At 32.2% G+C, this 25,549-nt stretch overlaps 1 protein-coding gene across 1 annotated transcript; it reads left to right on the top strand.

Moving 5' to 3' along the window:
* Positions 1–6,777: 6,777 nt before the first annotated feature.
* Positions 6,778–11,943, top strand: LOC116140591 (UPF0481 protein At3g47200-like). The gene is made up of 2 exons (XM_031426206.1): positions 6,778–6,849; positions 10,759–11,943. The coding sequence occupies exons 1-2, from the start codon at positions 6,778–6,780 to the stop codon at positions 11,941–11,943; spliced, it is 1,257 nt and encodes a 418-aa protein (XP_031282066.1).
* The last annotated feature ends 13,606 nt before the right edge of the window (positions 11,944–25,549 follow it).

Consider the following 25,549-nt stretch of genomic DNA (forward strand, 5'->3'; position numbering starts at 1 on the left):
AAAGAATAGAAAAACTTTCTAGAGAAACAAACAGAAAATTTAGAGATAAAAAACTTCAAGGAATAGGGCTGGTCTTGGATTTCTTCAATATTGAGTTCATCAAACGCAGCGTTTCATCTGTTCGTTTAACGTTTCTTGTTAAACGAACATTACCAGACTTTAATAAACACTTCAAACTGCCTTTTTATAAAACACTTCTCAACAGCATCTGCTAAAATAATACTGAACAAACTAAGTGAAAATGTAGAAAAATGATAGACGCATTTTGTTTTATTCAATTTTTCACTGATAGTTACAGTTATAAATGATTATTAATGTTATAAGTTTTAGGAAAAGGACACATTGACATATGATGGATCATCTCTTTTTAAGAATTTATATAAGTTTTTATTTTTAAGGTCCTCTATATATTAACTTACTTGTAGACAGTTGTTGGCTAATTCGTATTGTATTAATTATTGACTTGTTAGACATATGTAAAAATCTTAAGAGTTACTTAAAATTTTCTGACTAAAATGAAGAAAACGAAGTTAGTGGTTGAAGAAAAGGAGATGTCTTGAAGAGTTGACGGAACTTCAAAACCTGTTAAAGTCTGTTAGTTTTTAAATAAAAGTGACGGGTGCGTTTGGTTTATTATTTTGGATAGGATTTTGAGGACAGTATTGGATAATTGAATAGGGAGTATTACGAGGTAAAATTTAAAAATTTATAAAAAATAACCCCTAAGTTTGCTAATTTAATAAATACTCCAATATATAAAAATATGTAAAATAACAAAAAGACCCCCACCACCTGCAGTGCCAGATTCCGGCCACCATCATCGAAATCTAGCCGGAAAATTGCATAACTACACATACCGGCTGGATCTAGCCAGTATGGCGTCGCTATAGTCTTTTCCGGCCAGATCCACCACGGATCTGGCCAGAAAAGGCCAGATCTACGGCCATATGTGGCCGTCGACGGCCGAAAAAGGCCAAAGAAGGCCATCTTTGGCCGTCAATGACGGCCAAAGATATGGCCGTCGTTGTCGGTCAATGATGGTCAAGATTTGGCCGTCGTTGGCCGTCCAGATCCACGATGGATCTAGTTGGAAAAGGCCAGATCGGTGAATTACCGGCCAGTTCCGGTCGGTAATTCATCGTTGTAGCAGATTCTGGCTACCACCGACGACGGTTGCTAGAAGCTGACAAGTATGGGTCACGGGGGTGTTTTTGTTAATTTTTAAACTTTTTTCAGGGGGTATTTAATGAAATTAATAACCTTATGGGGTCTAAAAGTAATTAAAAAAATAGGATAATATTTTTGCAAACATTATTTGGAGAATAGGATTGAGAATATAGGCAAAAATAATAAGCCAGACGCATCCGACATTGTTTTAAAGTATTTTGTTCTTCCTTAAGCAGCAAAAAACATAGATCCTACTATCCAGCTTTTGTAATTTTGTGTTTGTTTCTAATGATAAAAGAGTAATATGACATTTATGAATACTTTATACAAAGTCATCCATACAAAGTGACATGACACTACTCATGCATTATCATGTTATTCACTGTCATTAAATGTGTATTTATTAAATTGATTTTTTATATTAATTCTTTCAATCATACTCTGACATATTACTTTGTAAGGAAGATTTTGTATAAAGTTCTCATAAATATAGTATTATTTATGATTGAATGGCTGGGATTTTCTTTTGTTGTGAATCACTTGGATTACCATGTAGATCAATCTTTAGCTATACAAGCATACTGTAAATACATTTGAGATAAATGAAAAATTGAGAAGTTCATTTTTCTATCTGAAATTACCAACTGTTTAGTGTTCACATTTAATTTTATATGCATTGAATTTTTTGGTACAACGTGAATCATGCATGATAGTCGCTCTCACCAATTAATTATTGTCCATGTAAGACAACTAACTGCATGATGCATGACGAGGCAACCACTTAAATATATATTTATTGATTGACGAAGACAGTTCATCTTTTATCTCACACTAGGTAAAAGACTTGGCCCAAGTCTTCCTTGATCATTCAATTTCTTTTTCTATTTTCTATTTTTTTTTTTTTTCATTTTGAAAAAATTTTAGCGCATGTCTCTTACCCACTTTACCATTTTAATTATAGCTCACTTCTGTTTATTATCTATTGGGTATGACCAGATAATCAGAAAATGTAGCACCGCTTAACATTTACACTTAACAAACTTAAGCCAAATATATGTATATATTACGTACATTCCTATATTTCAGAAAAATGTTTAGATATATAATTTTTTTACTATTTTTTTCAAATAATTATAATTATAAATGATTTTTAACGTGACAAATTTTGGTAATTTTAAGACTTATCTAATTGCAAAGTTGATTGCAAAAATTGCACATACAAGTAATTTAATTGTAAGATGAGATACTATAGTTAATGCATATAATATACATTCACCTCATTTTATTTAAACTTAATATACATTCACCTTGTTTTATTTAAACTTCAAAATCTGTATTATTAGATTGCTCACAAGTACTTTCTAATCAATGATTTTAATAAATGAAAATAAAAAACTTAATTTACATACCATAATCCTAATTTCCTTTACATCTTCTTTCACTAATTATATATGCACTATTAATTAAACATCAAACTCCATGTCAAGATGCATGCTAATAATATAAATTTGAAAATCAATAATGAGGCATAAGTTACCAATTGATAATTTCCAAGAGCTCCGGAACACAAGAATTCTTTTCAACATAATAAAACAAGAACAAGTGTTATATTGAAGTATTATTTCAAATTTAAGGATAATTACAATCACAAGGATAAATTTTTTTTTCTATAAATTATATGCAAGAATTTAACAATGCAAATAAAATTATAATTTTTTTATTTGTATATCAAAAGAATCTAAATAATAACATATGTGTATTGTATAAGTTTATTGTTGATACATTAAGAAGTATTAATTTAATAACTCGATATAAAAACTTGAATAATACAATTTAAATGTTTTATTAATGAATAATCTTAATAATAAACAAGATAAGTACTAAATAAAAATGAAAGACATTACATATATATATTTTTCAAATGGAAAATAAGAGAGGCACCGGGAGTAGTACACTGAATTTGTACACCGAATGACGTGACAAAATCTTGCCCGTCGATTAATTATAACTTAATATTAATCTATGGTTAGGATTATATCATGTTATTCGATACATAAATTCGATGCATTATTCCTGATGACTGTAATATTATTCTTTTCAAATACCGTAAGTTAGAAATTATTATGATACATAGGTATGATGTAATATATTGTATAGCATCATTCATGTAGAAATTAAATATTCTCATTTGGTGAAAGAGATTAGGTTGATGGCTCCACTTATCCATAAAATTGGTTCATGTGATTCATGCTAATAGCCCCACACCTCCACTCCCCAGTCCACACTTATCAATAGCTATTGACTACCAGGTCTTTCTTTATAAATTTTCCTCTTTTGTTAGTTGTTTTGTCTATATCTACAACAGTTAATCTCTTGTGATTTATTTCTATTTGGTCAACCAAATCATTGTAGTCTAGCATTACCACTTCAATATCTTTAAAGTTTCTTTTCTTAGTTACATTAGTGATAATTAAATAATAATTGTGCGTAATTTCTCACGTGCATATCTTCGTATAAATTAATTAATGATAATACCATTCATCGCAAAAATAATTTCAAAATTTTCTTGAGTCTGAAGTGGTGTATAATCTCATATGGTGTTGAGATTTAAAAGAAGTGGTAAATTAGTGACTACCGTGACATGACATTGTCAAATAAAATGACACATAATTTGGGATGTGAATTTTGTAATATGTTTTGAAATGTAATTTTATTTTGAAAATTAATTAATTACTTCTTGAAATGCAATTTCTTTTATCTTTTTTACTTATCAATCATTTATACTATAAGGAAAAATATTTTTTTTTGGGTTGTCTCCACGTGCCTCTTAAAACACATGTTAAGACGTTAGAAGATAGAATATTTAATATTATGATATGTTAAAAATTGTGTTTTTTTATTTCTTATACATAATATGCATCAGAATAGATAATTTTTTTTTTTATCTTTTAGAAATGTACGTTAAGACAGCCTTCTCTCTTTTCCAAACCAACACTAAACGATTTTGCCATGTTGCGTTATATTCTAGGTTGTTTGTGTCGTAAGAAACATATAAGCCATGCGTTTCAAACGGAGGGGGTGGAGGCATGCCACTGTAATAAAAAATTTAAGATAATTGTTAAAGGTTATAGCATTATTGATGTGGAAAATTAATTAAAAATCACATGTTTTTCTTGTTTTGATCGATGGCTCCACTTACTGATTTGAGCAGGTGTACGTGTTTGGATTTTTCTTGCTAATTAGCCCCACTCTCACCAATATCATGCTTTTATTTTAAAGACATATGTACTATAATGAATGGTTCTCGGTTTTTGAGGCCTCTCTTTAAGAGTATATTAAGTATCATATATGACTTTTTCTTGCTAATCAGCCCTGCACTTTCAATATCATCTAATAAAATATATATTTTATTTTGAAAATGAAGAAAATTGAAAGTGGAGTACCTATAATATAAATTCAACTTTTGCTAATCTTGTAGATCTAGAGAAGAGGAACAATAATCACCAAATGTAGCACAGAAGAGAAGAAGAACAATAGTCACCAAATGTAGTTGGAAATTTTCTCAATTGAGATTTGAGAGTAATTTTTTTTTTTAATTTAACACTTATCTTTTTAAAAACTTTAACAAAAATTGTACATGCAATTATAAGATGGGAACCCATATTGCATATAATATAATGTTTAATTTAATAATTGATATTACTGTTGATCTTAATGATTGCAAGACATAAATAGTCTTTCTAAATTGGCCCCACTTCTTTTTCATTGTAATAATAGTCTTTCTAAATATCATCTCTTTGTGGGAAATCCCAAACCCCTGAGATATACCCTAAATATGAACCCCCGTTGTTTTTGAATAAAACTGACAACACCCTATTATTAGTCAAACGTTCACACCTTTCACATCAGGGATAAAAGTTAACTTTATATGAATAACAATTAAAAAAAAAAAATAAAGATTAAAACTACAATAATACTACATATACATTATTTTCATACAACATTTTTTATACAATATTATATGATAAAATATGATTGACTAATTTAAAGTTAAAATTAAACTTTCATCCAATCATATTTTACCATATAATATTATATAAGAAATGTTTTATGAGAATGATGTATGTGTAGTATTATTCTAAAACTAATTCAAATTACAAAATCATAACATATTAAAAAAAAAAAAAAAAATGAAAAGCCTAAAAACATTATTTTCCTCAAAAGTCGGCACCTTCTTTCATCTTTTCTCTTTATGCTGCCACTCTCCTCTTTCTCCTTAGGCCGCCGCCACCACCTCCTCTACTCAAGTCGCCTCCTCCCATCTTCTCAAACTGCCCCTTCCCATCATCCTGTCACGCCACCATCTGTCGCGTTGCCCTCCTGAAGGCTACTTTGTCATAAGTGATTTTTATTTGATTATTTATTATATAAATTTAAAATGGTTTATATTTATTATTTTATTTTTGTTTTATTTTATTTTATGCAAATCAGGGGTAAATATGAAATTTAAGTTGTGTATGATGTCAGATGACAGATTTTAAGTAACTCTGATTAACGGCGGTAAGGGGTCGTGAGTCATATGTCACTCATATCTAAAACTACAAGGTTATCGAATAACTCAGATGGTGTTGAGTAATTTTAACGGTATCAGATTCTTTCAAATCAAAAATCGAGAACCATAATGATGTCTATAAAATAGAAGCAGCCGTATGATTTCATTTGGCGGTTTTCCATGTGAAAGAGATAAGGCTGATGGCCCACTAATCCATAAAATGTGGAACTAAGTTTATGTGACCCATTTCATGCTTATGGACCACACTTACCAGTTATCAATATCATCTGCCTAAAGGTTGCATTATTGTTGTAGAAAATTAATTAAAAATCTTTTAAAAATTATTGATCACCTGTCGTTTTTCTTGTTTTGATCAATGGCTCCCACTTATTGATTTGAGGAGGTGTACGTGTTTTGATTTTTCTTGCTAATTGACCACACAGTTTTCTATTTTATAGACATCTGTACCATAATGAATGGTTCTCGGTTTTTGAGGCATTTCTTCAAGAGTAATTAATTATTAAGTATCATACATATGACTTTTCTTGTTAATCAGCCCCACACTTTAAATATCATCTAATATTTTGAAAATGATGCGAATTGAAGATGGAGTACCTATAGATTAAATTGAACTTTTTATAATCTTGTAAATCTAGAGAAGAGAAGAGGAACAATAATCACCAAATGTAGCACAGAAGAGAATAATAGACTTAACTATAGCTATATATATATATAGCACAGAAGAGAAGAGGAACAATAGTCACCAAATGTAACTTAATAAATTATAAAGTTAACTTATCTTGGATAATAATATTTATAATTTTTTTCACTTGCCCCATTGAGACAAAATCCTTGCTCCGTCGCTGAACCCAATCCACAACCAAATGTATGGTTCTCAAGAATTTTTTGCAACTAAAAACCATATATACTTCGACTACCAAACATCATTCCAATTCAATATTTAACACATAACAAAACCTAACTCTTTCACTTACAAAAATTTACAAATACCACATTTACAAATAAACGATGGGACTAAATGTCCACTGAGAAACACTATGGCCTTGAAGCAATGTCATTATCCATGGGATATTGACGGTAAGGCGTCACATATATCTAAAACTAGAGAGGTACTGTTGGTTTTTAACTGTACTAGATTCTTTCCAATTAAACACTAAGGCTAGGAAAAAAAAGTGAAAACTATGGATGACACAAATGGTGGATTGGATCCTATCCAATTCAATCTAATCCACATGAATTTCTATCTAATCTAATTCAATGCAATTTTAAAATATAAGGATGAATTGGATTGGATTATATTTTTGTGGATAATGGATTGGATTATGGATTATTTCATCCACAATTTTTAATATGTATGTTTAATCTAATTCTTGTATTTTTAATCAAGTTTTCACGTTTGAACCCCCATCCTCCCCACAACAAAACCAAATGTATTATCATTTGGTGGTTTTCTATGTGAAAGAGATAAGATTGATGGCCCCACTTATCCATAAAATGTGGAAATAAGTTCATGTGATCCATTTCATGCTTATAGACCACACATATCAATATCATCTGCGTGCAGGCTGCATTACTGTTGTAGAAAATTAATTAAAAATCTTTTAAAAATTATTGATCACCTGTCGTTTTTCTTCTTTTGATGAATGGCTCCCACTTATTGATTTGAGGAGGTGTACGTGTTTGGATTTTTCTTGCTAATTCGCCCCACACTTCTCAAGAATATCATGTGGCTGCTTCTATTTTATAGACATCTGTACCATAATGAATGGTTCTCGGTTTGTGAGGCCTTTCTTCAAGAATATATTATCATATATGACTTTTTCTTGTTAATCAGCCCCGCACTTTAAGTATCATCTAATATTTTGAAATATAACTTAATTCACCGATAGTTACATTATAGATGATTATTAATGTTATAAATTTTAGTAAAAGGACACATTGACATATGATGGGTCAGCACTCCTTTGTATTAACTTACTTATAAACAGTTGTTGACTATTTCATATCGTATTAATTATTGACTTGTTAGAAGTATGTAAAAATCTTACTGCTTTGCTTGAGGAAGGATGTTGAGAATTCAAATTACAAGTTAGAAAGTTAGAAGTGTTGGGTTTTGAAATTGATGATTTAAGAGTTGCTTAAAATTACCTAACTAAAATGAAGAAAACGAAGTTACTGGTTGAAGAAAAGGGGATGTCTTGAAGAGTTGACGGAACTTCAAAACCTGTTAAAGTCTATTAGTTTTTAAATAAAAGCGACAACGTTTTAATGTATTCTTGTTAATATTTTGTTCTTCCTCTCTTTTTGTTCTTCCTTAAGCAACAGAAAACACAGTTCCTACGGTCTACCTTTCGTTATTTTTTGTTAGAGTAAACTACCTTTTCCTACCCAAGGTTTGCCTTACTGACACTTTCCTACCCAAAAAGTTTCAAAATACCACTTTACCACCTAAAGTTTATATTCCATTAGTACCTAAAGCTGATTTCGGCCGATTTTGGCAACGAAAATTCTCTCTATCACTACCATTTGAACCTCCACTCTACAAAACCCCTCTTATTCTAGCTCCTAGTAACTCGTTGAACGTCGGCTAAGAAAGTGAAGTGTAGTTTGGGTATTAACGAAATATAAACTTTGGGTAGTAAAGTGGTATTTTAAAACTTTTTGAGTGGAAAAGTGTCATTAAGGCAAAGCTTGGGTGGGAAAAAGTCGTTTACTCTTTGTGTTATTCCAAGTAATATTACATTTACAAAGACTTTATATAAAGTCATCCATACAAGGCGATATTACACTACTCATGCATTGTCATGTTATTCACTATCATTAATTAATGTGTATTTATAAAATTGATTTGTTATATTAATTTTTTTCAATCATAATCTGACACGTCATTTTGTAGAAAAGATTTTGTATAAAGTCTTTGTAAATGTACTATTATTCATGATTGAATGGCTGAGATATTTTTTTGTAATGAATCACTTGGATTGCCACATCAAATCAGTTTTTAGCTATATAATATGCATACTATGAAAACATTTGAGAAGTTCATTTCTCTATATGAAATTACTGATTGTTTAGTCTTCACAATGCAGAAGACTTTGTCTTTCATTTTATATGCATTGATTTTTTTGCTCTTCAGTATTTGCTAGTTGCTACAACGTGAATCATGCATGATATTAGAGTACATATTTATAAGGGGCTAACTGTATGATGCATGTAAAAGAAAGACTACCAGCTGTATGACGCATAACAAGGCAACCAATTCTCTCTATATATATATATATATATATAGAGAGAAGTGGTTGCCTTGTTATGCGATATATATATATATACACGCATAACAAGGCAACCACTTCTATATATATATATATCGCATAACAAGGCAACCACTTCTCTATATATATATTGACAAATACAGTTTATCTTTTAGCTCCTTCACTTAAGGCATGGACAGTGGACACTGGGTAAAATACTTAGCCCAAGACTTCCTTGTTCATTCACTTCCTTTTTCTATATTTTTTCTTTTTAAAAATATTTGATTGCCTGTCTCTTACCCCTTCACCAATTTAATTATAACTCTCTTCAGTTTATTATATATAGAATATGACCAAATGAACCTCCAGACTTACAAATGTAGCACCGTTTAACATTCACAAATAATAGGAAAATTATTTGGGCACTTACCACTTAGAGAAATAACACTTAACAAACTTAAGCCAAATATACGTATACCAATAATGTTTTACTTACAACTAAATCATATAAACAGATAAAAATTGTACAAAATTTATGTGAAATGATTATTATATCATTTATTTTTTATCTGTTTATATAACTTAGTTGTAAAACTCAATTATAAATATAACATTGTTCTATGTACATATTACGTATATTCCTCTATTTCAGAAAAACGTTAATATATATTTTGTTTTATTATCTTTTTTTTAAATAATTATAATTATAAATGATTTTTAATGTGACAAATTTTGGTAAAATGATTTACAGGAAACATGACAGGTAATCTCATTTAAGATTTTACAGAAGCATTTATTTCTAAGGTCTATTAACTTTCTTTCAGATGTTTAGGCAACACATGGGAGATGGGACACAAGGGTTGACTCGTTGGATGTCACGTGTTAAATAAGAAAATTATCATGAGCGGACGGGGAAGCACCTTAACAAGTATATATATACTATATACAGTGAAATACCATAAGTTTAAGTGGCATTTCTCTACCGTTAAAATATATATTTGAGAGGAGATACCATAAGCTCTGGTGCTATCGACTACTCATTGATTTCCGGCCAAAATATTCAGGTTCAAATATGCACCTGTTTCATTATTTTAATTATGTATTCGTATTCTTTCTTTTTATCATTTTGGTCCAGAAAAAAATATTCCTATTTATTCTGTTGTTTAGTTAAAAAAAAATTAATAAACCGTGCATAACTATCAATTTATATGCTTACAAAGAAACGAAAAAAAAATTGTTCTATATTTCTATAATTTCTAGCTCTGAAAATAGTTTAAGAGTTAAGTTGTCATTTCACCAAAAGCATTTTAAGGTATTACAGGATCTAGATATTAAATTGAATTTTGTTGTTAAGTTGTCATAAACTAGTAAGTAGTAACTCAGTATTATATCAGTCTCCTTTTATTTATTTATTTATTTATTTTTTTTGGTTTTAGAATTATTTAAGGATTATAAACAAAAGAAGCCCTTAATTAGCTTGGCATATAAGTGATGTGGATATAAGAGATTTTGTAGTATCTTATATGAATAAATATTTGTAGTATATGAGAGAATAATGCGTGCATATAAATTAGGAACTCGAGGCAATTTTAAGTAAATAACCTCATACACGAAAATGATTTCTTTTTGAGTTTGCATTTGTCTATTTATTTTTAGAGATTATTTTGTCTGCACTTTGGTAATAGGAATGAACGTGGAGATGAGTGCTTCCTTGGAACACGAGGGTTTGGCCGAGTTGCGAATTGACATCGACAAAAACTTGAGGAGTCTGAGCTTGATCCTAGTAAGTGTTGTATTTATAGGGTTCCTGAACCGATTCGTAGAGTAAATAAAGGAGCCTACACTCCTCAATTAATTTCAATAGGTCCTCTTCACCATGAAAACAAAAAATTGGCTAATATGGAAAAGGAAAAAAGAAGATATATGAATAGTTTTCTTGAACGTATAACGCCCAAGAAACAAGGTGAAATTTTTAACTTCATCAAGGATAATGAAAATGACATTCGTAAGTGTTATGCAGAGACATCTAAACTCAAGGGTCCTAAGTACATAATGATGATTCTATATGATGCTATCTTCATTATAGAATTATTCTTAAGGAATAAACGCCATGAAGGAACAGGTGATTCATTACTATCTATAGCAACAGTAAGATATAATCTGGGCTCAGACTTGCAGTTACTTGAGAATCAACTTCCATATTTTGTCCTTGATAAAATATTCAAGTTAGCTTCTGTTTACACATGCATGCCTACCTTGATGGAGCTTTCTTTTGAGTTCTACCGTTATAATGCCAGTTTGGCATTGAATATTCCAACTTCCCAATTGCAAGTTAAACATTTCACAGATTGGAAAAGAAACACTCTATTGGAAAATTACCCAATATCAGGTCAAGTCAACAAACGTCTTACAAATTTACCATCTGCAACGAAGCTGCATGAGTCGGGAGTGAAGTTTAAGAAAATTGATCAAAGAGGAGACAAGTTAATAAGATTTAAGAAGCAATTATATGAGTTGCAACTACCATATTTCAAAATAGTCGATGGGACTGAATGTGTAATTAGAAACGTTATGGCTTTGGAGCAATGTTGTTACCCAAAGGATACTCGTTTTTGCAATTATATAAAGCTAATGGATTTCCTAATCGATACTGAGAAAGATGTGGATTTGCTGGCTGAGCGTGGAATTATTTCCTGTTATGCGAGGGACTATTCTTCCACAGCAAATATGTTTAATAAACTCTGTCGATGTATCGGTTTAAGTGAAACCTCTTACTATGAAACGTGCGAGGAACTCAAAAAACACTGTAACAGTAATTGGAACAAAGCGATCGCAACTTTAAGAAGAGTTTATTTCAGCAATCCATGGAGAGGCACAGGAACTGTTGCGGCAGTTATACTTCTACTACTCACTATCATACAAACCATATGTTCTATCTTTCAAGTCGTGTGATTTTCATTTTACTTGTAGTAGACCTGCTGTTTACTTGTAGTGTAATTTTCATTGAGTTGCTTCAGTTTGAATAATAATCATATCCCTGCTATATGTTTCTCATCGACTCAGTGTAACATGTTCAGTTATTTATTCTATTTTTTATTTAAGTCCATGAGAAAACCCATTATCTTTAATTCTTTGGCGGTTTATTAATAGGAATGTATAAGCAAATCCAGCCAGGCATTGTTTTATATAATTTTAATCACTTTAAAATATGAGTATTTTTGTCATTTCAATATAATTTTATAGTTAACTCACATTTCTTAAAGGCAAAAGACTAAAATAGTAGTAATTTGAGACAAGAAGGACAAAACAAATATTTGAAATGACTGGACTAAAATAGTACTAACTCATAGGGGTGTGAAAAAAAAATTGAAAACCAAATTGAAGTTGAACAGAAAAATCAATTTTTTAAAAAACCAGTATGGTTTTAATTCATAAAAGAGTAATGTTATGGGTATTAACGGATTTTATTAATCAGGGTATTAACTTAAAACAATACGGGTATTATACATATAATACGAGTACTATGTGTGATTTTAACAAAAGTTAGTACACTGATTAGTAAAATCCGTTAGTACCCAAAGTATTATTCTTCGTAAATTGGCTAAACCCGTTTTCCAATTCGGTTATCTATTCAACCAATTTTGGAAACCAGTTTTTAAAACCGGTTTTTAATTAATATATTATATATGATGTGTGGCTATGTTGTGGATGTACAATCCAAGACAAACTTGCGTCACACCAAATCAAATCCTTCCTTTGCAAGATGTGCGGCTGAGATCTTCCCTCTTCCCTCGAAACTTCCCTAGGTTTATATTTAAAGCCGCCAGGGTTTTCAAGCTCTCTTTAGCCTCCAGCCTTTGTTTAGGTACTTTCCTTCCATTTCTCTGTGTCGTGTGTGTTTAGTCATGGCTTTGAGTTTGTTTTACGTTATGTTAAGATAATCTGCTTAGAGCCTCTAACATTTACCTTTAATTTATATATTCTCCCTTTTTTTTTATTGTATGTCTGTTGAGTTTGTGTTGTGTTTAAACTTTAATGAAAAGGTGAGTATCGAAGGGAATGACATAGGATTTTAGCCTTTTTAACAGATTCTTCTCTTACGTAAACTTCAGTTTATGAACTATTTCACCTTCCGAGCAAACTTGTTTGGTCTCTTAGCAGGTGGCGTCAATCGGTGCCTACACTTTTTTATTTTGGTTTTCAAGATTGTATCTCTGTAATGTTTAAATTCAGATTTGGGTCTTTTTGTTTTTTGATACCAGAATATGAATGACAAAGAACTGAGACCAACCATAAACACTACATGAAACTTGAAGAAAGGATTTTGATTACTTGTGATTGAGTTTCAACTTGAAGAAGGGAAAAATTAGAAATTAATTTTTTTAATTAAAAAATCGGTTCAAAACCGGTTAACCGGTTTTTTGAACCGATTATTCGGTCCGGTTTAAAATCGGTTTAAACAATAATTCAGTCCCATTTTGGTTTAGATTTTGAGTAGTGGTATTAACGGATTTTATAGTGTATAATATGGGTCTTATATGCAAGGTACAGTATTATGTGTGATTTTAACAAAATTAGTAAATTGGTTAGTAAAATCGTTAGCACTAAAATATTATTCTTAGATCTTTGCTTGAACCGGTTTTTCGGTTCGGTTTGAAAAATGCTCAGACCGGCTTGGTTAACCGGTTTTTCACACCACTGCTAACTGAGACACGTAGGGATGAAAAATGAATTATCTCATGGAAAATTAAGCTTATGATATAACTAGGTTGGGCCAGGCTAGAGCTAGACCCAAGCTTTGACTGGCCCAGCCCAGGCTCAACTATATTATAGGGAGAGCGACATTTTCCCACCAAGGTTTGGTGAAACAACACTTTCCCACCCTTCAAGTTTCCAAATGACACTTTCGCACCCTTCATTAGAATTTGTTATGTTTTTCATTAATATTTTATTGAAAAGACAAAAATTCCCTTAAATATTTGACTTTATAAATTTTTTATTATTTTTTAATTAGTCAAAAAGTCAAATATTAAAAAGTAAAAAAATAAAAAATAGTTAACCTCACCTAAAACGTTTTAAGTAATGTTATGGAATTGTTTAAAATTAAATGACCTTTATACTTATTTATAATGTCATCAATATCTCATTACTATTATTCAATAATCTACTAAATTTATTAGGTTTTTCATAATATAATGTTTTTCATTTTTACTAATTAACATAGAAAATCAATATTCCTCTTTAATTAAATAAACAAAAGAAAAAATATATATTTACACTCGAACTAATAAATAATCGAGTGAAGACTTTGACTTAACTAGATTTTAATTTATAATAAACTAATTAAGAGGCAAACTATTTAAGGGTATTTTCATATTTTCAGTCAAATATTAATCGAAAACACTAACAGAACTTTACGAAGGGTGGGAAAGTGTCATTTTGAAACTTGACGGGTGGGAAAGTGTCGTTTCACCAAACCTTGGGTGGGAAAATGTTGTTCTCCCTATATTATATGAAGTTTCAGTATAAAAACACATCTTAACAGTAAGTAGGAAAATGAAGATAAAGATAAAAATTCTTAAAAAAATCTCATATCTCGACAATTCCTTGAGGACCAGAACTTCAAGTTTAATTGCTCAATCTTCTCTTCTTTTCTGTGATCTCCTTATCACAGTAAAGGAAAGAATTATCTAATATTTCCCTAAAAGTCTTTAACATCTGGAAAATTCAACACTAACATTTGGTGTTTGTCAAGGAAACATCGTGATCCATACTCCAATTAGGAGTGTATACGAGCTGAGTATCGCCTAACTTGGCTTGGCTTGTGATGAACAGTAGCCGAGCTCGAGTTTGAGTTGAGCTCAGTTGAGCATGAATACTCGTGTTCGAGCTCGAGCTCACGAGCCAAAAAAGGTACTCGAGCTCGCGTTTGAGCTGCTTTAAATGAGCTTGAGACTACTTGAACTCGACAGCTGCTCGAGTATCTACTTTCACTTGCTGCTACTCTACTATTAGTGGGGCTTGTCAAGCATTTTAATGAAAGGGTGAACCATGGCCCTAGTCAGCAATGGTAAACCAAGAAAAAAAAAATGAAAAAGAGAAGAAAGAATGAGGGAAGAGAAAATAAAAAAAGGAAGAGGAGAAAAAGAAGAAAAAAAAAGTGTTATGCCTAAAAAAATTAAGGCCGACATAAGCTAATGTCAACAAGCACCAATCAGAGTTTAGAAAGGTTTTGCGTCGTCCAAAGTCTGTCACATCGCCCAACATAGAAAGAATATAGCTGTCAACAACCCAGCTAACTCAAGTGTTGTTTGTGAATGAATTTGGTTTGCACAGCTGTCCAAGCCCCATTCAATTTAAGAATATTTCCTAAGTTATCAACCAATGAGACGACACGAAGGATTTGAACGATACTTACCCACTTGTAGACTTGTAATCATTACCTTGAACTTAGTAGGTATAAATAGGCAGCTGCCCCTCACAAAATCAAGATCACACACTCTGAATTCAACAAAGAAAATAGGAAAGACACCCTACGAAAAAGAGATTGGCTTGATATTATCTAAGAACACTTAGAACACAAAACACTTGTAATTCAAATCGCAATTGACGACCTCTCATAAACTTGGCTAATAACCAAGAACTCACTCATATAAAAAAAATAGTGGATATAGGATTTTCTTTAAGCTCGCAAACCACTATAAAACTCTCATTGTCTCATTTATTTTAAATCTTTGCGTAAAACTATGATAACAACATTCTCTAATCAACTCTTATAATTATTCACATGTAATTTTTAAGATCTTTCTTAGCTCTTTATACGTACGAGGTTGTTAGTGTCAAAATAAAGCATCAACAAAAAGGAAGAGAATGGAAGGAGGAGGAAATCTGGAGAAAGATGGAAAAAGAAAACATGAAGAAGAAGAGACGGGACGAAGAAGAGGGGGAAAAAAGAGAGAAGAGATAAGGGAGAAAATATATTTTTATTTATGTTTCATTTAATGTTTTGTACTTTCTCTTCTACTCCTCTCTTACCAGCCTGCCACAATTTTTCAAGCCTATAAAAAATTCAAAATGATTCTTTTATTTGCCTTTTTGGGGGTGTGTTTGTTATTTTTTAAAATTGATAAATTCTATATAACCCCTAATAGTTGTAAAAATATCAGATATCCCCAAGCTTACTGAAGCTATATGTGAGCTTGGCGAGCCGAGCATTGGTTGTTTGAACTTAGCTCGCCTGCTGAGCCGAGTCGTTCGAGCTCGAGATCGGCTCGGACAAATCTCAAGCCAAACCGAGCTTTTTTCGAGCTCGCTTGGCTACCACCCCTTTATTTTTCTGCAACTAAAATATCTTATGATAAAAACATCTTCAATAGATGTACAAATGTCAAAATTTAATATATACCTGCGCATCTTGAGAAGATGAGAAATCAGAATTACTAGTTAGTTTTTAAATGAAAGCGACAACAAGGGCTAGCCCAAGGCTAGTCAGGTGCGGCACCTGTGCAGGGCCCCAAAAAAATAGAAACAAAAAGGGCCTAAATTTTTTATAAGTATTCTTTTTTAATATATTACCAAAAAAAAAAAAAAAAAGTTTACAATTTCTTTCCTAGGCTGGCCTAAGGAGCCCCCCAAAAAAGCCAAAAAGACCCAAATTTATTATTAACTTTTACATTATTCCCACACAAAATTTGACGAAATATTAGTTTATACCTCTAGTTTAATATATTCCAATTTACACCCCTAAATTAACACATTGAATTCCTTTTAACAATTAAATGCTAAAATAGTCATTTACATGTCTCAAATTACTCACCCTCAATTCAATCTCACACGTTGAATTTCTTTTAACAATGAAAGGCTAAAGTTTTAAAGCAATAAAATTTCAAGCTCCACAAATAAGAGGCGTTTTATATCAATTAGCAGAAACTAGTGAAGATCTTAAAACAAAAAGTGAAGCTATTTCTTTAGGAACATATGAGATTGAAACTTCTCAATTTCTATTAGGCATATTTATTTGGTATGAAATGTTATTTGCTATTAATACCGTTAGTAAATATTTACAATCTAAAAATATGGATATTGTTGTTGCAATAGATCAGTTGAAAGTTTGGTTTCATTTTCTGAAAAATTTAGAGAAAATGGGTTTACATCGTTTATGATTTCTGCTAAAGAGATTGCAAAGCAAATGAATATAGAACCAAAATTTAGTGAAAAACGTACAATAAAGAGAAAAAAAAAATTTGATGAGAATGAAAATGAAGAGATGAAATTGTTCGCTAAAGAATCTTTTAGAATAAATTATTTCACATAGTTAGTTGATCATGCCATTTCCTCGCTTCAAAGTAGGTTTGAACAATTTGAAATATATAGTGATAATTTTGGTTTCCTTTATAATATAGAAAATTTAAAATTGCTTGATGATGATAATTTGAGGAGAATTGTTTAAATCTTGAAAACTTTTCAAAACATGACATGCTCTCTAATATTGATGGTTTAGATTTATATTCAGAATTAAAAGTTTTAAAAGAAGTTATAAACGTGGAAATTAAAACACCACTTGAGATACTAGATTTTATAAAAAAAAAAAGGGTGAATTCTTCTCCAAATGCATGGATAACTTCTAGAATACTATTAACTATTCCTATTATTGTAACTTCATAGACAATGTTCTGAAAACTGAATCGGACCTTGACCTATTAGAAGGCTAGATTCCCGGGCTGACCGGTCTGACCGGTGATGTCAGCAATTACACATTAGTCCCGAAAGGTTTTTTCTAGCAAAAACATGCCTACAAATTTATTAATGCGTCCCTGCAAATTTGATAACACCCCTGCTATCTAGGCATTCGCGTGAAGAGTTTGGTGTAGAGGTGGCACGGGTCAGCACAGCTCACAAAAAATTTGGCACAACCCCCTACGACACGACAAGAAAATTTCATGCCTTGCCATGGCCCACGGGCCATGGGGGCCGTGCTATGGGCCACGGGTTTTGACACATGGTCTGGCACGACATGACTCACGTACCATAAAAAAAATATATATATATATTTGTGGGCTGGCCCGGCACAGCACAGCCCACGTGCCATAAAAAATAAAAAAATATATATATTATAAAAAAAATTTGTTTGTAGCCATTGCAATGTAGCCGTTGCTTTAATATATATTATAAAAAGTTTATTCTTTCCATGCATAGCATATGTTTCTTTTGTTTTGTTGGTTTAATTTCATCATGTAACCACGATATTCTTCCGCCATAACTGAAGCATTAATAAATTTTAGAGATACTGTCCTTGTTTTTTATAAAATATAATTATAAAAATTAAAAAAAAAAACAAAATTTTTAAATATTTTGAGAAGGCACATGGACTGGCCCACGAAAGCATGACACGGCACAACCCACACAGGCATGGTATGGCATGGCACGATGGGCCATGCTGTGAGGCTTGAGTTTAAAAAATGTGGCACGGCTCATATATTTTGTGGGCCGTGAAAATTTCGGCACGATCGCCCCACCGTCACCTCTAGTCTGGTGGCTAAGAATCAATGCTAATAAAATATTAAAATTGCATTATTTCCAACTCCAAATAAAAAGGTCTCATCTTAATTCACTTCTACTACTGTGCAAATCAAACCATTAAATAAAACCACCTTTATTCAACTTTATTCATCTTGACTTCAGATGAAAAAAATTTCTTGTATCTATCTTTTTCCCAACCCCCATCTTTCCCCGATACAAGCAAACCACCATTACAGCTCTTAATAAAAAACCAAGGCAATAACTCAACACCAAATCAACACAACGCCCAACAAATCAAAGCCACAAGACATACCTCATCGGCATCACAACCCCACACCAAAGCCACCTCCTCCACCATTCCCCACCCAAACCCATCCCCACCATATAAAATCATCACCCGCAGCCACCACAAAACACCACCACCACTTCACCATAACACACACTTAACAAGTAATAATAAATCCTATCCAGCACTTTCAAAACCCCAAGCATTCCACAACTAAAATAAAAAATCAAGAAACCCATACACGATTATAATGTCAAGTAAAAAAAAAAAAAAAAAAAAAAAAGAAACCAAAAGAACAGCCATAAAAAAGTACGAAGATTAAAATGTAAAAGCTGCTCGGGATGGGGGCGGTAGGAGCTATACAGGATAGCAAGCACCCACTCTCGCAGATGAACGAAGGTTGAAGATGATCGGCTGGTCAGTTGATAGTTTTCAGGCACGGAGGGGAGAACTGGAGAAGAAAGAAGCTAGAAATCTCGGATTCTTGAAGATGAATGATGGTTCGCTGTCGGCAATTAACGAAGCTGACCCAGAAGAGAACGAAGATGAATGAAGATGAGATGAGAAGATTTAGATCTGATTTGATTTTAGCCTTTTAGGAATTTTTAATTTGTGAATTGGTTTTTCTTCCGGTTCGGTTGGCCGGTGATCTGATACTATTACACCGGTCTAACCATGGTTTAAAACGGTTCAATTAAAGATATCGGTTTTTATATCTCAGTGGACTAGAAACACTGCCGAAACTCGGTCGGACCGGTTTAACCGGCCGGTCCGATCCGGTTTTTAGAACATTATTAACAGAAAGAAGTTTTCAAAATTAAAGTTATTAAAATCTTATTTGCGTTCAATAATGTCACAAAAAAATTAGGTAATTTAATTATGTTACCTAAATTTTTAAAATTAAAGTTAATAAAATCTTCTTATCTCGGCTCAAAAACCAATTAGGGACACAACCACTAATGTATGAGGGGAGGCTTGAGTCCCCGCTGCACTTGGAACAATTTATTTATGCCTTATACCCTATGTTTTAACATTACCCATTTATTTTATTTAATCAAAATAGCCTAAATTCAAGCATTATCACTTTTATTTTATTTTGTTCATCTCATATATCAAATATATTTATTTTGTTTCTTTTGTTATCAATCAAATATATAAATTAAATACAAAATTATTTTGTATTCGAAGATTTATTAACAAAACTTAATAAATTAAAAAGTTAATTTTTCATGGATTATAATATTTAAAATGTTTTTTGCTTGCCCTCTCGGAGACAAAATCTTTGCTTCGTCGTTGAACCCAATCCACAACAAAATATATGATTCTCAAGAATTTTTGGGAAGTTGTGGCTCATTATTATTTTAACCTCCTACACCAATTACTTGTTACTTCCCATCAATTATTTTGTAGTAATCACCATTTATATAAACTCTTCTTTCATAAAAACATTATGTAAAACCAAAAATATCATAGAGGGAAACATGGTCACTAGTTTACATGAAAGTTTGTGATTCTCCATCAATACATGGACTAAGGTCTTGAATAGACTAGAACTCATCCCAATTTACAAGCACCTTAGAAATTTGATTACTATGATTAGAGGTACGTTCTTATCCTTCTGATTTCAATTTAATAAATTGAATATATATATATTGTTTATATTTGGTATCAGAGCAATATCTCTAGTCTGTTATTTATTTCCTTTCAATTTAATTAATAAATATACATATGCCATGTTTTCCAATGTTTGATTGAAATTGGGATGAATTCTATTTTGAACTAGTTATATGGTTACGTATATTAATTTGGGTTCCGATTTAGCAATTTTTTTCATTATTTCTCATTCACACACTATAGCATATTTCTATTATATCTAGTAATTTTTATTCTCAAACAAGGGCAAAGCCAGAAAATATTTTCTGGGGGAACCAAAATGTAATCTTCAATGAATAACAAGCCAGTAAGAAATCAGAAAGTTACATTTACCCAAATTCATAGCAAAAAAAATTCAAATCTCTCAAACACATCATTCTCATTCAATATTTTAACACATAACAAAACCTAATCATTCACATCAAATACAAAAATTTAGATGTTTGCTTTGGAGCACTGTCATTATCCACGGGATACTGACAGTAGGGCGTCATGAGCTTTATCTAAAACTAGCGGGTGTTTAAAGTTATTTTTCTTTTATTTAAATTAACCCATTTTATTGTACGGTTGGTTTTTAACTGTACTATATTCCTTCCAATTAAACATTAAGGCGAGAGAGTATAAGAGAAAACTATGAATGGCAAAAATGGTGGATTGGATAGGATCCCATTCATATGAATTTCTATCTAGTCTAATCCAATCCAAGATTAAAATCTAAGGATGAACTGGATTCAATTTTTATGGATAATGTATTGGATTATGGAGTATTGAATCCATAAATTTTAATATGTATGTTTAATATAATTTTTGTATTTTAATCAAGTTTTTATATTTTCATATTAACTTTTTTGTATTTTAAGCCAAAGTAATTAGTCAAAATACAAATTTTCCTTCATACTAATTTGTATTTTAATAAGTAGTTAATAAATATTATAAAATATATTATAACAACAATAGTTATTAGCTAGAGCCAGTCAACCATCTTTGACCGATGATCAGTGCTAGCCGGTTTAGTCCAGATCAAACTTCCCCAGTTTACAAAAATATGGTTGAATCACTAGATTTCGATCCTTATTTTGGCATTAGAAGACAATGATGAATATTTTACTGCCTTTTGCAGCAAAAATTAGGGGTGGGTGTTTGCCCTCTTTTTCCAAGGACCCTTCTGTTAAGATTTGAGAGAAGAAGATATTGAATAAACTTTGAAGAGAAGAAGAATAGAATCTCTCTCTCATATTATTCACGTGATACTGTACAGTTTATATACAAACCCATGCATTGTTTACACATGCATTTCTAATCTAACTGATTCTAACTAATTACACTAACTAACTCTGACGTTTAACAAACTTAAGTTGACTCAGATGCCACGTAACAATCCTGGCCAACTTGCCCTTCAACACTCCCCCTCAAGTTGGTATCTTGTAGATATCTTTCATTCCAAGTTTTGCAACCAATTTCTCATGCTGCTGTCTACCCAGTCCTTTGGTCAAGATATCTGCTATTTGTTCACCACTGCATACATACTCTGTGCTTAAGGTTTTATCCTGGATTCTTTCTCTCACAAAGTGGCAATCAATCTCAATGTGTTTCGTTCTCTCATGAAACATTGGATTGGCTGCAATTTGCAAAGCAGCTTTATTGTCACAGAAAAGTTTTACAGGTTTTATCTTTTCCAGGTTTAATTCTTTCAGCAGTCCCAAAAGCCAAACAATCTCTGCAGTTGTGCTTGCCATGCTTCTATATTCTGCTTCTGCTGATGACCTGGACACAGTGCTTTGTTTCTTTGTTTTCCATGATATGAGAGATTCGCCTAGCTTTATACAATATCCACTAACAGATTTTCTNTTGTTGATGCTCGTTTTCGGCACCAACCAATTGTCACGTGGGTTTTGCTCTTTGATGAATTAATGCACGTGATAATGGATATATGAAATGAAATAAATGTAGGGGAAACTTTTAAAGTGGTTCGGATGCTAAGGTAGCAAGTCCTACGTCCACTGAGTTGTATTGATTTTAGTGTGGGTCAGGTCGCGAAGCGGACTGACGTACAAAAAGTTATGAAAAGTAAGTGTTTTCTTTTACAAGAGAGAGAGTTATTTTTTGTAAAGAATGGCTGAATCCCCTTAATGGAGGGGTCTTCTTCATTTTATAACAAATTGAGGCGTGTAATCATCATTAAATCCATGGGTTGGTGTGATTGTCAGGATGTAATCCGGCTTTACGTCCCATTTTCCTTTTTCCAAGCTGATTTCGCACGACTTGTTGCAGAGGAATGGACGCGTGTGAGCTCCACATTACTTTGCAGGTCTGACGTGTGCATGTTGCCCTGACGGGAGCAGGTCACCCGTAACGTGACTCTTCCCACGTCAGCCCTTTGTTTTCCCGGGTATAACAAGTTTGAACATGACACCAACTCTCTATAGGTTTGCGATGCAGGAAATCATCCTTCTAAATCGTACTTCCTCGCTGCCGCATCATTGAAAGCACCAGAGACAATGGCCACAATTTGATAGGGGATGCCTAGCTAGCTGGATGTAAAATAATATTCAATTAGAGCCAAGCCTTTCCTCATTGATTAGTTGATTATTGCTCACAACTTTACTCTAAAAAGATCTATAAAAGAATCAGACTTATGATAGCCGGTTTAAGGCTTTGATACTTCAACGCCATCTTCCTTAGGTAGTTCTCAAGGACACAGTAAATGGTCATCTCTGTTATTGTAAGGGTAGAGACCAACAACTGGACATGTTCAATGCTGTGAAACAGTACAAAATTACAAACAAAAAATCTCGAGTTTGGCAGACCTTTTGCCACAAAATTGATATTTAAATATTAGTGAATGCAGGTTCAGTTGCTCTAACACCAACTGTGCAGTACTACTTGTTGACTCACACCAGCCATAAGCAACACAGTACTAATTGTTCACTTTCTAATCAGTGCAGCAAACAAAATAGATGACAATCTATGAATCACACCGGCCATAAGCTATCATTAATCAAGCTAAACATGGCTGAGAACTTCCTCCCCTTATAAATATAGCCTTGCCAATCCAATAAATAGGAACAAGCCCATGTTGACTCTCCAATCTTTTTGACCGGTTATATGTATAGTTCAAACATGACACCTATACTATCTATAGGTTTGTGATGTAGGAAACCACACATTCAAATCACATTATACTTCTTTGCAGTCGCATCATTTGAAGCACCAGAAACAATGCAATCAGGAAAGGAAGACGAATTGTGATCATATGCAAGGTTGCTCTAGAGTCACTCTCCAACCAGAGAACAGGAGGTTCACCAATATTCGTCTGAATTGGCTGAGACATCACATGCTGAGGCACAACACCAGAATGAACTCCACTCATGGGATAGTGCAGAGGTATTCCAGATAAAGGAAAACTTTGACCTGAAGCTGTTTCAGATGGCTTTTCTTTTGAAGCCATTAAGGCAGAGGACAAATGCTCATGAAAATTCATCATTGTACCATGTTGTCTTTCTAAACGCATCTCATGTTTATGTAAAAGAAACTGGGCTTCTTGGAGTGTAGCATGGCTGCTATTTGACTGAAGATTTGCAATAACGGCATCATACTCTGGTCCAAGACCATCCAATATATATAGGAGTAACTCTTCATCATCAATATTCACTCCGCTGGCAATTAATTCATCCCCTAATTCTTTCATCCTCAAAACATATTCATTTATACTCTGTGACTCCTTTTTTGTTGTTTGTAACAAGTTTCTCAAATACAAAGTTCTTGCTTTTGAAAAGGACTGAAAATGCAATTCCAACGTATTCCATATTTCATACGCACTGTGACATTTTCCTACATGTCTAAACATTGACTCAGAAATAGACGAAATCAACCAACTCACCAAGAATTGGTCAGTTCGTTTCCACATATGATACTTAGGGTTTGGTTTTTAATCAAATCTTCATTTTCTTTTGTTTTCTCAAATTTAAAGATTGAAGGACAAGGATTCTCACCGGTTACAAAACCATCCAATTCGTGAGATATCAGTGCTGGTAGAACTTGTGAAAGCCAGTAATTGTAATTTCTGTCAGTCAATTTCACAGTCAGCGTGGGAAGTGAAGGTTGAGCTGCTTGGGTCTGTGCATTTGCATTACCAAACTGCTCCATATCTGCTTTAGAGGTGTTATTGTAAAACTCAGGATTCAGATCTGCCATTGACGTGTGTCTGAGGCTCTGATACCAAGTAGAAATTCAAGAAGAAAGCTTAAAGAACTGAATGAAAAACTGCAGAGAAGAAACAGAGAGACGAAACAGAGAAGCTGTTATAACAAACTGCACTTTTTAGTAAAGTGTTTTTTCATTAACTGTTCGAATCTTGCGCAGACACACTTATAATGCTGATGGTGACTAAAACGCACCGTTTACATAACTCATCAGAGTTTACAAAATAACCCAAGCCATCTTTTCTATTCTTACAATTTCACCCCAGGTTTCTACAAACTAAACAAAACATAAACTGTAATAGAAACCAAAACAGCGCATGCGAATACAGAAAACAAAAACTCCTTTGTTTTTTTTTTTTTTTTCGTCTGACACCTACACTTCATATCACAATACTCTCCAACTAGAGAAAATTCCAAACCTGCAGGGAAAACAGTAAATATGTTTAATACTTCAGGTTTAAGTTTGCTATATGCTTTTTGTAAGAAACTTATATGCAATCTAAACAGAAATACAAAGAATACAATGTTCTTAGACTATAAATCAAGAATCAAGGATTACCTATAGCCATTGAAACAAATTCACGAAGCTGTATTTTGCCTCTTCTAAGCTCTCAAGACACTCTAATATTGATTTTTTTTTTTTTTTTTTTTTTTTTTTTTTTTTTTTTTTTTTTGGTTGAGTACTTAAGCTTAGGGACCAAAACATTATATATATCCAAGCTTCCATCAAGCTCTTAATGGCATTGCTTAATGGCTACCATAAATCTCAATCAATGGTTATATAAAAACATTTGAAAAACTGAAGCAACAAATGTGCACCATTAATTTTTAAAACTGATTTATATTTAATGATAATCAATTATCAACGTTACGTGAGTAACGTAAGTTTTACATTCTC

This window comes from Pistacia vera, unplaced genomic scaffold (assembly GCF_008641045.1).
Source record: "Pistacia vera cultivar Batoury unplaced genomic scaffold, PisVer_v2 Contig374, whole genome shotgun sequence".
Taxonomy (NCBI): Eukaryota; Viridiplantae; Streptophyta; class Magnoliopsida; order Sapindales; family Anacardiaceae; genus Pistacia; species Pistacia vera.

Bases quoted from the DNA above. Each gene is read 5' to 3' on its own strand.
- LOC116140591 (XM_031426206.1), top strand. From the start codon at position 6,778: ATGGCCTTGAAGCAATGTCATTATCCATGGGATATTGACGGTAAGGCG. The intron at 6,850-10,758 runs GTACTGTTGGTT...AAACTTGAGGAG, and splicing joins ATATATCTAAAACTAGAGAG to TCTGAGCTTGATCCTAGTAA.